Source organism: Artemia sp. Qi Xiang Cuo, chromosome 3 (genome assembly GCF_049724085.1).
Source record: "Artemia sp. Qi Xiang Cuo chromosome 3, ASM4972408v1, whole genome shotgun sequence".
Taxonomy (NCBI): domain Eukaryota; kingdom Metazoa; phylum Arthropoda; class Branchiopoda; order Anostraca; family Artemiidae; genus Artemia; species Artemia sp. Qi Xiang Cuo.
In genome coordinates this window covers 75,057,440-75,070,819 of record NC_142796.1, presented here as the reverse complement: position 1 = coordinate 75,070,819, position 13,380 = coordinate 75,057,440, and the positions used below count along the sequence as shown (strand labels likewise).

The window sequence follows — 13,380 nt, the reverse complement described above, 5'->3', positions numbered from 1 at the left end:
ATTGTCAATGTACGATGAGCAATGTTCAAAACCTGCATTAATTCAAAAACGTTCAGAAACTCTACTTTTTAAACCAATAAAAAAATTCAGCATAAAGAGTGAGGCGTTAAGGAGGAAACAGCCCCTTTTATATACGGAATAATATCTGTACTTTTCAAGTTTTAATGTTGCTCCTTACTTTCAGTTAAAAAACTTGTTTTCTTTTATTTGATTTTGATAATTAACGAGAATTTTGCGAAGAGCTACGCTGACAACTATAGTACAGGGATAGAATTACCAAAGGGGATGGTAAATTATGTGTCATGACGTGAGATAGGTGATAAATGTGAATATTTATAATAAATGTCTAAAATCTCTGAAGGGAAAATTTTTATTGCTCTGACTTCAACTAAACTATCAAAATATACTGCAAAAAATCAAGAGGACTGTTGTAAGTGATAGAATAGGCTCTTTAAAAAATCATTGTTATATTTCTGGGGGGTCCAATCTCCCTCTTTATATACACCACTGCCTATTCTGTGTATAAGCTCCTATTCACATTTTCTGGTTAGAAATCAATATTGATAGGCTTTTACAAAGTTACATAGAACGCTAGCTTACTAAGTACACCGAAATTAACAAACCACTGCAGAAGCATAAAGCTACATACAGACAGACCATTGGAGAGCCGCCAAAATTTCATCCATACCGACGTGCTGCCAATAAATCGGTGCGACTATAAGGGTTCAAAATTTACCACAAGTTTTACCCCATTTCGGTGGAAAGGATTCCGCAAGAATGCCGTTTTTTCACTCATTCGGCATTGCTCAACGAGTATTTTCATAGGCAACTCTGCATGATCTAATCTTCTTCCACAACGAATCATTCAAATTTTGAACTAAGCTACTGAAGAAATAAAAAAAAGAAACATGTCAGACATGGGACTCAAAGATGCAACTAACTGTATCAGTAATATAAGAAAGAGTCTTAGAAAGAAGTTAGATTCATCTGAATTGCCACAAAGGGCTGCAATATCTGTTATCTCAAAGTCAAAAGAATTGGGAAACATCATATCCACTGAAGCTGAAATAGCTTGGAAAAAGGTTGCTCAGGTAGGCTAATGAATTATTTTGCTTGTTTTATGGGTAAATTTTCAGTAGTTCATATTATCAACTTACGAATAAAGTGAAAATACTACTTGATGCCTTTTTTTATGCTAGGCTATTTACAGTTATAGGCTAGGCTAATAATCATTATTGTCAGAAGTGAATTTCACCCCCACCACTATATATACCAATTAGGGTATATATTTGCACATTAGGGGGAGTGGGGGTAAAGTTTAAGCTTACCTCTCATTTTCATCAGAAATAAACTTTCATTGCTTAAATCATTGCATAGGCCTAGCCTAGGCTATGTAGCCTACTAATAGTAAAGGTCTAGAATAGCAGTTCATCAGAAGGAAACATGCTACAATAGAGACAGATATAAGCCTAGAATTGGGGTTGCTAAGAAGGAAACAATTTTACTTCATAGTAGGCTATACAGAATAACTATAGGCTAGTTAACCCATTTTTTACTGCCATTTCTGGTAAAATTCTACTTTAGCTACTCTTGGCTGTCTTGGAAAGGGGTTAGGTTTGGAAAAAGACTTTCAGGGATGGGTCTAGAGGCTAAAGTATGTCCCAGGAAGGTATTTTGAAGTAGCTACCTCCACTCCTCCCTCAAGAGGGTCCTGACCTTAGATGACCTTTAAAAATCTCTATGTTATAAAAGTGAAACCTTGCAAAATAGATCTTCTGCATAAATGAAGTACAACAAAATTATTTTCAGCTTCAGAACTTTGCTCAATCCCAATTTATAAGGTTTGAAAGATATGCAAATACATTTACTAAGTTTTGAAAAAAAAAAAACATTAATATGGTTTAAAATTCTGCTCAAATAACAGGAATTGCATTTTCAGAACTAAAGCCAGAGAGAAAAAAACTAATAACTGAAAATTAAGGTAAAATGTTGTTTTGTCAAATTTCAATAGGCAAATTTCAAAACCCTCTTGAGGGAGAAGGAGTGGATGTAGGTACTTCAAACACCTTCCCTGGACATACTTTAGCCTGTAGACCCATCCCTGTAAGTTTTGTTTTTCTAACCTAACCCTTTTTCAAGATAGACAAAAGTAGCTAAAGTAGAATTTTACCCAATTTCTCCCTAATGTGTAAATACATAAGCTAGCCCATGCATTTATAAATAACATATTTCCCATGCATAAAAATGGAATATATGTAATGTCTCATGAAAAGCTTACAGCTATTAATCTGAAATTTCCAGAGAATGTTAAGGGGGGTGTCTAAATAAATTGAAAGACTCTGTAACCAGGTTGTCAAAAGTGTGTAGCTACAGTATCTCAGTAACAGCTAAGGATATTAGATTAAAACTTTCAAGAAAGATTAAGGGGGATGTTGAACTTAAATCACAAAACACTTTGTGCATCCAGGTTTTCAAAACTGTATATCTGTAATATCTCAGGAACTGCTAAGGGCATTAAGTTGAAACTTTCAGAGAATGTTGATGGAGATGATGAACTTAATCAAAAGACAATGTGTACATCTAGGTTGTCTAAAGGGTGTATCTGCAATATATTAAACATGGCTAATTGTATGAAGTTGAACCTTTTAGGGATACTGAACTAAATCAAAAGATACTATGTGCAGCCAGGTTGTCAAAATATGCATGTTTTCAATGTCTTGGGAATGATTAAATTTATTTTGTTGAGAATTTCAGGGAATGATGTGGGGAACATTGTACTGAATCAAAAGACATTGTATGCATCAAGGTTATTAAAACAGCATTTTTGCAATATCTCAGAAGAAAATAAGGGTATTAAGTTGAAGCTTTCAGAGAATGTTGAGTTAAATCACAAGGCACAGTGCATCCAAGTTATGAAAAGGGCAAGTCTGCAAAATCACAGGAATAGCTACCGGTAGTAAGTTGAAATTTTCAGGGAATTTTGAGGAGGATGTTGAACTAAATCAAAAGATACTACATGCATCCAGGATGTCAAAAGGGTATATCTCCAATATCTCAGGAAAAGTAAAGGGAATTCATTTGAAATGTCAATAGGTTATCAAGGGAGATGTTCAATTAAATAAAATGACACTATGTACCTCTAGATTTTCAATATGTCATATCTGCCATATCTTGGGAACAGCTAAGGATATTCAGTTTAAATTTGTGGAACATTGAGCTTTATAATGAACTCAAACTACAATATAGGCCTGTTTTTTCACTCATCAATGTGCTAAGATCTTACATCTTTTGTCAGAAAACGCTTCAAAGTGAAATCTTTGAGCAAAGATCTTACATCTTTGGTTATTTTTGTGCAAATGTCTTTCATCATTCTGCTCGGATCAGCAGATTGAGAACAATGATGAGTAGATCATCAAAGTTCTCTCATCATCATTGTTCTATATGGCAGAACAGTGGCAGTCTTCACACTTTTTGCTAATATCAGTGAGCTGTAAGATCTTAGAACAAGGAGGAGTAAAAAAACGGTAATCTTTGCACAAAGATGTAAGATCTTAGTGCTAAAAAACAGGCCTTATATGTGTCCAGGAATGTTGGGAGGCAGTAACCAAACTCCTGTTTTTAATTGTTAGTGTTTGTTTTAACTTGGCCTATGACTTGAGTATTCATTTTAATTTCTACTCATTTTAAGATTAGTTTATTCATCTATATCAGTATCTGTTTGATGTTTTTGTGTCTTGGTTGGTGTGATTATTTATTCTAGTATCTTATTGTTATGTTTTGGTTCTCTTTGTTTTTTGGATATTAATATTTAATTGATAAATTACACAAACACTTACCAAGTTTGAAGTTTGATTGTAATTCTACTCCAAAGAAGGAGTGCCAGCATAGCTGAGAGTTCAACTGAGACAGATGCATGCAATTGCCTCAATTGACCAAAACAACACCAGTATTTTAAAGTCATTGTAATATGCAGTGGTTAAGCTCATGATGAAATGCTGAGAGTTCAACAGGAAGGGAAATTGGGAGGGCAGTTGAACTCTCAGCTATGCTGGTGCTCCTTCTTTGGAGTAGAATTACAATCAAAAATTCAAACTTAGTAAGCTTTTGTTTAATTTATCACTTCTACTCCAAGAGGAGTGCCTCAGCTCCACCTCTAAGTTCAACTGAGATTTTAAAGTTCAGCACGAGCTAAACCAACACTAATGATCAATAATAGGCCTATTCATAAGAACAGGCTGTTGTACACAATTTCATTTATAGTAAGATATTTCAAATATAATAAAATACAGTGAGTAAATTCAAAATACAGATAACTGCTGACCACTTTCAGTTGGTTTATTATAGAACTTTGCAAACGTTTTGGCATTTGTCCAGCCTACATATTTTACAATTTGATCCATGTCAACTTCTCTTGCTATAAGGTGGGACATTGAGGCAGACTGTGTACTATGAACACCATAAACACTGATATCTATACCTACAAGAAATAAAACTTCTTTTTTCCATCTAGAAATAGGTGACTTGGATGCAGCAGTATGAGGCTTATGATATGTAAGAAAAAGTGCATTGTTTCTGTTTGGATCTGACTTCATTCTAATATACCTAGCTAGGTGCATCACTGGTCACAGGGACAACTCTTGAAAAAGCCGAAATTTAACTACTGTTTTGTGGTTGCCTGGTTTTGTTGTTCTTAACAACACATTGATTTGAAAATCAAAATTTCCATCATCATTATGTATGTTATTACTAAGTGATAAACTGGCCAAAAACTGAACTCTTTCACAAGCTGATAGAATCAATAAAACTGCTAATTTTTGTGTTAGTGTCTTTAATTGAAGATTTTCAATATCCCAAGCTGGCAGTCTAAAGATATCAAATACACATTTTACATCCCAGATACTAGAAATCTCAGGTAGACTAGGCCTTCTATTAAAGACACCTCTCATGAACTTCTTGGTGATGTGATTACTGTGTAACTGAATGCTTGGTAAAATTGCCAATAAAGCACTCCTTGCAGTATTAATAGCACTGTATCCAACATCTGAGTGAAAAAGTTCTTTAAGAAAGGTCTAAGTCTCTGGTAGAGTTGCCTCCAAGGCCTGGATTGTATTTCTTCCACAAAAGTCGATCTATTTTTCAGTGTTAACCCTGTACTGGTGCTTAGTCGAATGCCGCCATCCTTCCATCTATGATAATATCGACTGCGGAAGGAGAATATCCTTGGTAGTGAAGCCTTTGCAGGAGACGACACAAGCCACTAGGTATAATGTCTTGGACAATGGATGGTGCATGGTTGGTTTCTGTAGGAGAGACAAATTAAAAATATCATTCGGTAGAAGTATGGGACTTCCTACTAAAAGTTTTAAGAGTAAGGGATACCAGACTTGTGTGGTCCAGTTTGGAAGGATCAAAAAACCAGTGGCCTGATCTGTTTCCACCTTCTAAAGGGTCCTCAAAAGTAAACTAAATGCATAAAAAAATAATGCTTCCAACTCATTGCAAATGCATCTACAAAAAAACATTCTGGATCTGGTCTCCAAGAAACAAATGGTTTAGTCTAATAATTTAATTTAGTTGCAAACAAATCAATATATATTGACTGACTAACCAAAAAGTTCGAAATAATAAATATTTCAGAATCCAATTTCCATTCTTTTTCATTATCAAATTTTTGTGATGCTTTATCTGCAATATTAGCAACTCCAGGCATATGCTCTGCAGATATCCAGCCTTTTCCCTGCAATACTAGTTGCCAGACCTTATTTGTGAAATAATTACAAAACTCAGATTTTGATCCTCCCATTTTATTTATGTTAACTACTGTGGTTATATTATCAAAATGCAGCCGGACATGTATGCCTTTAATATCCTGAGCAAAACATTTAAATCCCAGATAAACAGCCTTTGTTTCTAAAACATTGATATCAAATCTTTTCTCTTCTGAGGACCATTCACCTGTGGCCGTTTTCATGGAATATTCATCCGCGCAAGTGCCCAACCTAGTTTTGATACATCACTGCACAAATATTTGTCAATTGCTTTAGAAGCATGATTGGCAATATCCAACCACCATTGAAGCTCTGAAGTTACATCAGATGTTAAAATTAGCCTTGTCGCAAAATCACCCCTTGCATACTTTAGTGCTTGAGTTTTCAATGATTTCACTTTCTGGCAATATAAAGGCCCTAATTCCAGTGCTGGGAATGTTGAAATAAGAACGCCTAGAGTTTTGGCTAATTCTTGAATCGTAGTCAATTCTCAACTAAGAATTTTTGAAACCAAATTTATAACCTTTTTAAATTTTTTTCCAGCAGGAAAATTTGCATTGATTGTGAATCTAACATAAAACCCAGAAATTCTATTAGTTGGCTTGGGATAAGAACTGACTTTTCTGGGTGGATCACAAACCCAGCTCTCACAGTAATTTTGCTGTTTCATAGACATTGTTTTGTCATTCTAAATATGACCTTCCCAGAAGGAGAGAATCATCTAAATAGACCACCAACAAATACACTTTTTCTTTGAAACAGGGAGAGAATGGGTTTCATAAGAACCCTTGAAGCAGATGATACGCCATTTGGCATTGAAGTGAATGCATGACAAACGTCTACTTCAAAACAAAGCCACATTTGGTCATCAAAGTCAACAGGGCTGAATAATAAAAATTGACTAGGTCAATAGAGGCCATATAACAATTTTTCATCATTAAAAGAACTGCAGAATGAAAACTTTCCATTTTAAAATGGTAATATTTAATGTTTTCATTTAATTTTTTAAGATTCAGAATAAACCAAGTAGACCCATCTTTCTTTGGGACTGTAACTTTTGTTTTTTGTTTTCAAAGCTTTTAGTGGTGTTTTCTCAAATTAAATCTTATAGCCTGAGGCTACAATATTCAAAATATTCAAATCACTGGTTATTGACTGCCATTTTGAGACGTACTTACTAATTCTCCCTGCTTTAAAGTTATCAGCCAAATGTTGTGACTGCCTATTGAAATTCACACCAAATAATAAAAATCAAGGGCAGGGTATGTTAAATAGTACATACCTGCTATTTGTGATCCCTTTTCTGGAATTTGGACCTCTCTTCACAGTCCTGGCCCTGCCTTCTGTGATAATTTGGACGGGGGCCTTGTTCTGCCATCAGCAATAACAGTAGGCCCCCATTGACGTTTTTTGGTCTTCCAAATGATTTTTTCAGATCTGCAACAGATTTAGCTTTAGACATTGTTTTGATAACATCTTTGCCAAAGAGAAACTCTTTGACTTTGAAAGAGCACATAAAGCTGATGCTACAGTGGGATCTGGGCTCACTTCAAATTTCATTGCATGATGTCTTTTTAGACTTAGATCATAATGGGTGAGGCCAAGCATGTGAACTGCATCTGTTAGGTTTTTTGACAACCTTTTCTTTGATATGCTCATTTTCAAGCTCAAGAATTGCATTTGCTGCCTCTAAAACACAAGATGTTGAGTGAACAATTGTCCACTGCACTTGAAGTGCCTTCACATCCCTCTGTCTAGCCTGTGATGAGAGAGTAGCCCAAATTTCACTAGTCACCTTTGGAACAGCAATTTTTTCAGTATTTGCAGGCCTAGGGTGGTGCTGAAATAAATCTTTTAGCTTCTCTATTTCCAAAGGCTCATAGAAAGCTCTATTTGCAACTTTGGCAAGTTTCTTATGGATTTTGGGGCCCTCTTTGGTACCAGAGCATTCTTCAGAAATCTTTTTGAATAGAGCTTCATTTGACGTGTTTTCTTTTAATCTTTTACCTTTGTGCTTTTCCAGAGAAGCCTTCCACTTTGTGTCATGGATTTTTATGGGGTTCCGAGAGCAAGGTTTTTCATTCCTAGAACTAATTTCAGGGCTCCGAGAGCCATATCGAGCACGAGTTTGAAACTCTGGTCTCCAAGTGCCATATGTTGGATCACTCTCACTTGAGAGTATTCTACAACGCGAGTGAGCTTTATATTGCCTTCCACACCTCTAATGATCATAAACCTCATCAACTAAATTGTCCAATAATCCAATCACTATCTCACTATCACTCATTATTTAATTTGGTCTCAATCAAAGCAAAAGCTAACATCAACTGGTGTTGTTTTGGTCAATCGAGGTGATTGCACGTGTCTGTCTCAGTTGAACTCAAAGGCGTAGCTAAGGCGCTCCTCTTGGAGTAGAATTGTTTTAAGTTTGAACTATTATAGGACCTTATTTCTGCTTGTCCTAAGTTTTAGTGTGGCTTTTGACTTTTCTTAGAAAAAATCCTTTTTTGGAAGTTTTTTTTTTTAATTAATTCTATACAAGATCAACAGAAGAAAACAAAAATCATTTGACTCCCATAGTCATATGTTTTGATAAGATTTGGTGGATTTATTCCTTTCACAGAAATAATCAGCCATTAATTTTTTTTGTATTTGTTAGTTTAACAGCTGGTCAAAATTTTTTCTTTTTCATCATGGAAGACAAATGCTATAGCCATGTCTCTGTTGAAAATTATGTGTAGGCAGTCTTTCCGTGCTTATAACTTAATTTTAATGAGGGTTTGGATTATTCTAAACTACTCTGTGAGGAACAAAAAAAAAAAACAACTAAAAATGATTTGAGCTTCTAGGTAACAATTTGGGCTGCAAAAATTATTTAATAAATAAAGGCAATTTTTTAAAAGAAAGAAGAATGACTTCTAATAGAATAGGCTAAGTTCAAATTATAATAAATAAGAGAATAGGCTGTTCAAATTGTTCTCTAGAGAATATTCTGAATTATGATTTATATAAAAACAAGTTTTTCCAACAGAAAGTAAGGAGCAACATTTAAAACTTAAAACAAGCAGAAATTGTTCCATATATGAGGGAACTGTCCCTTCTTCAATCCTTGCTCTTTATGCTAAAATCTTAAAGACCTTTAAAGATGCTTCTCATTCAAATTCAATGGCCCTTGTGTTTGAGCATTCTTTCGTAAAGAATTGTGACAAAAGTCAAATTTTGATGTATATAGTGAGGGTTGAGGAAGGGACAGTCCCCCCTCATATTCTAAATAATTTCTGTTTGTTTTAAGTTTTAATGTTGCTCCTTACTTTCTGTTGCAAACTTGCTTATATTTAATTTTCTGACTGTTTTTCAAGTCATGGCAGGACATCCCCTTACTCCCCACCCATGTAAAAAAATTTCCTGTATTACTTTCTCCTACAGCAGGGTTTTCTGATATGCTGAATCTTATGGTGTGATTTTCGTTAGGGCCCATTAATACTAAAAAGAATTGCCCTATTCCATCCATTATAAACGTTTTTAGATTTTATGGCCAAACTATTTCGAATTAAGTTGGTCGTTTTGATATAATTTGTAGAACTTTGATAGTAGACCTGAATAAACAAGAGAAAACTAAAAGTCAACACCAAATTTCCCAGATATCTTAGAAAAATCATTTAATTTCTTTCAGCTTGAACCTGATACAGAGAAATTCATTTTTAATGCGAATTACATCACCAGAAAGTATGAATTTTGTTTTTTCTATTAATTGAAGCAGAATTTTTAATATAAGTTCAGGAAATAGCAGTGGCTAAAATGTTCTAGTCTTCCTGCTTGACAAATACTAAAAATCAGATCAAAGGACCATATACCATTTGATTAATTTTGCTGCTTTGGGGGTTCCTGTGCTGTTACCCACTTTGATTGACAGACTGGCTGAGAAAAGGGAAGTAACATTTCACTGCTTTATAGAAGCAGATCAAAGGTGGGTTAAAAAAATGTTGTTTTTAAATGTTTTGTTCAGCTTTTTTTCTTATTATTAAGTTAACATTGTCCATTGAAAGACAATTGCTTGTGATATTCTGCACTTTGAATAGGCTAATTAAATTTTGAAATACAGCCCAGGAGTGGATATTGAATTGTATTTATTGAAATCAAATGGATACTATTATTTAAATTATTGTAATCATTCTCATTTCTTATCAGTTTACCAATCAAATTGTTACTTAGTGTAATTCTAAGAAAGTTGAAATGCTAAATATGGGGAGAAAAGGGAACAGGAGAGAACTCAACTTGACAAGTGGCCAAGCTCACTGTGATGGCCTGAAGGGGAAATATATTTCAAAAGGGAGACCAGCCTTACTAAACCATTTGTATAATGCCCTTGCATCACCTAGCTCAAGGAGTGAGAAACCAGCAAAAAATGCTGCATTGTCTGAGAGGGATTATATCTTTGGACTGAAAATCATAACATCAGGAGGAAACCTTGATTGTAAGGAGCTCTTGTGTTCCTGCTGGTTTTTGGATGTTCCATACTTCTTTTGCCTTCCCAATGGGCAAAACATGAAGTTGAATAAGGAAATTGGTTGGATTAGAAAAGAACTTGTTTGTGCATACCTCTACTGTATTATAAATTCATAATTGAGAATCATCTTAAACTTACATATTGAATAGCCAGGTTTAAGCTTTGCTAAATTATAAATACAGAACTATATTGCTTTTTTCACTAGTGGGGGTAAAATTCTAGTTTGTAGGTTTTTTGATATCTAGTAAAGCAGTTCAATTTGGTCAATGAAACTCACAAGAATACATCCAGAGCCTTAATGATCTTAAAAAAAATACTTTGAGGCACCTATCTCCACCTTTTCTGCTTCCTGAGGAGTACTGACATTTTGCAATCTTTAACAATCTTTGTGTTGTAAAAGTGAAACCTACAAAATAGATATTCTGCTCAAATGAGACATAAGAAAAGTGATTTTAGCCTCACATCTTTGCTGAGTCTCAATTCATAAGGTTTTGAAGATTTGTAAATGTATTTCTTAAATTTTTGAAAAAGCTTTGATATGGCTTAGAATTCTATAAAAATAACAGGAATCACATTTTAATTAACTAAAACCGACAAAGAGAAGGTTGAGAACTTAAAATGGATGCAAAACGTTTTTTGTCGAAATTTGAACAGGTAATGAACCTGTCATTAATAGAGGGGCGCAGCTATTTTTGGGAATTCCCCCCAAAATTCCAAGCCGTTGGCACTTATTATAACCAGACCTTGGTAGAGCTTTGTTCAGAATTGCTGAAAACTTCTTTTGGTTTTAGTTATTTATGTATTTATAGTGTCCAGCTAATTCTCCAGTTTATAACATAAAAGGCTATAAAACTTGGATCTACAATACAAAATGAAATCAAATAATTCAATAGAGATAGCAGTAGTACTAGAACACAATATTTAATAGTTAAGAAAACATTAAAATAACATATAATATAAACAATAATCAGGCAAAACAGAAATTAGGAAATAGTAGTCAAAGGAGAGAGAGCTAAGGAAAACTTTGATAAGATATGGAAGTGGTAAAGAGGTAGAATTGTTTATTGAAAACTTATATCACATTATTTTTGTGAAATTATGCTGCTGTTAAAGTAATTACATTCAATGTATGCAAGCTAAACATTCAATTTTTTTTTTAGACCTTTCAAAGGAAAACGAAAAGAAGATACCTTCTAGACAATGTATACACTCCTCTTGCATCAGGAAAAATAAGAAAAAGTCCTGGCAACCCAAAACAAATTTTAGGACGAACTCCAACCAGACTCTACTCTCCGTTTGGTATTGAAACACCTCAGGGCTCATCAACTGACACCTCAAGTATTAATAGCAGAATTCTTGCAAAGGATTTAACAACAGGGTATGTGCAAGTAAATTAGCCTTTTCAAAACCTTAGACTTTTACCAAAATTGGCATATATCAGATGAAGTTATATATATATATATATATATATATATATATATATATATATATATATATATATATATATATATATATATATGTATATATATATATATATATATATATATATATATATATATATATATATATATATATATATATATATATATATATATATATATATATATATATATATATATATATATATATATATATATATATATATATATATATATATATATATATATATATATATATATATATATATATATATATATATATATATAAATATATATAGATATATATTAGGGTGACCGCAAAAAATCGATGTGGGAATTTTGTTTGTCTCAACCCCACAAAATGATTCTCCTTTCCAGATCTTGAGATGACCAAAATTTGAGCTCGATTAAGCGACGTTAACCCATGCTGCTCATCGCTCAAAATTCCAAAAAATCCAAAATTTTGGCTAAAAAGCTGACCAGTGGAGCCGTAACTCCAGAATGGTAAATAATAAAACCTGCTTAATATCTCAAAAGTAAGCCAATGTTATTTGTGAAGCTTTATGTTCTATACATAATTGTTGCCATTTTAGGGAAAACAGAGTTACAACACTCTTTAGTCCCAATAACGCAACCTGGTACCTTTAGGAACCACTTTGGGGTATTCTAAGAATTTAACGGGTTTTTCCATAATCTGTCTTGGAATTAATATTTTTTCATTATCAAAAAGTATTTTGAAATTCAATTTTCAAGCATAATGAGCCTTTTGTTCAAATTCTATCTTTTTCTTCTATGGAGATTACCTGACTAGTTTACCAAAGAAAGTTCTATTTGAGAGAGGTAAAAAGGAAAAGGAAACAGCATAAACATTGAACCTGGTAGGCAGCATCTACCAGAAAATTGGGATCTTGGAGGAAATGAACGTCACTGAAGAAGCACTAGAAGATCCAGGACCATCTAAAAGCAAGAGGATGAGAGTTTCATTTGCCAGGAGTTTTAAAGACATTTTAAACATGAAATTTTCCATTTTGTTAGATCAATGTTTTTGTTAGATTGATCCAATAGAAATGCCACGAGAATTTTAATAGCTACTCTAGAAGCACTAAATCTTAACTCTTTTGAGTACAAAGTCTCAAAAACTTCATTACACCATTGAAGGCAAATGTTCAGAGAAAAATATACTAATTTTTTTTTGATAAAGTAAATATTCCTGAAAAAGAGCTCCTGGTTGTCCATTTAGACAACCGGGGTTTTCAACCAGTAAACTTTTACCTGGTGTTTTAAAAAATGAACAATGTGAGCGAATAGCTATTGCAATTTATATGGCGAAAAGGAACAGTTGCTGGGAGTTCCTGTAACAGCAAACAGCTCTGGAGAGGAGCAAGCCATAGCCGCATATGAATGCTTACATAAATGGGGTCTTTCCAGCACCGTCAAGGTAATGTGCTTCGACACTACAGCATCCAACACGGGAAGACTCAAAGGAACATGCGTCATATTAGAGCAAATGTTAGGAAGAGAGTTGTTATGCCTAGCTTGCCGTCATCACATCTTGGAAATTCTGTTAAGAGGCATCTTTGACACAAAAATACAGTCTTCTACTGGACCACATCCAGACATTTTTAAAGGATTCCTCACTGCGTGGCCCAAGACAGACAAAGGAAAATACAGCACAGGTATCAGTAAC

At 33.9% G+C, this 13,380-nt stretch overlaps 1 protein-coding gene across 1 annotated transcript in view; it reads left to right on the top strand.

Annotated features, from left to right (window-relative positions):
• The first annotated feature begins 865 nt into the window (after positions 1-865).
• Positions 866-13,380, top strand: part of LOC148954528 (uncharacterized) — a 28,637-nt gene continuing 16,122 nt past the window's right edge. The window contains exons 1-2 of the mRNA XM_089086577.1: positions 866-1,091; positions 11,436-11,653. Coding sequence (XP_088942703.1) covers positions 909-1,091; positions 11,436-11,653 — 401 coding nt within the window. The 5' untranslated portion in view covers positions 866-908. The remainder of the gene's footprint in view (positions 1,092-11,435; positions 11,654-13,380) is intronic.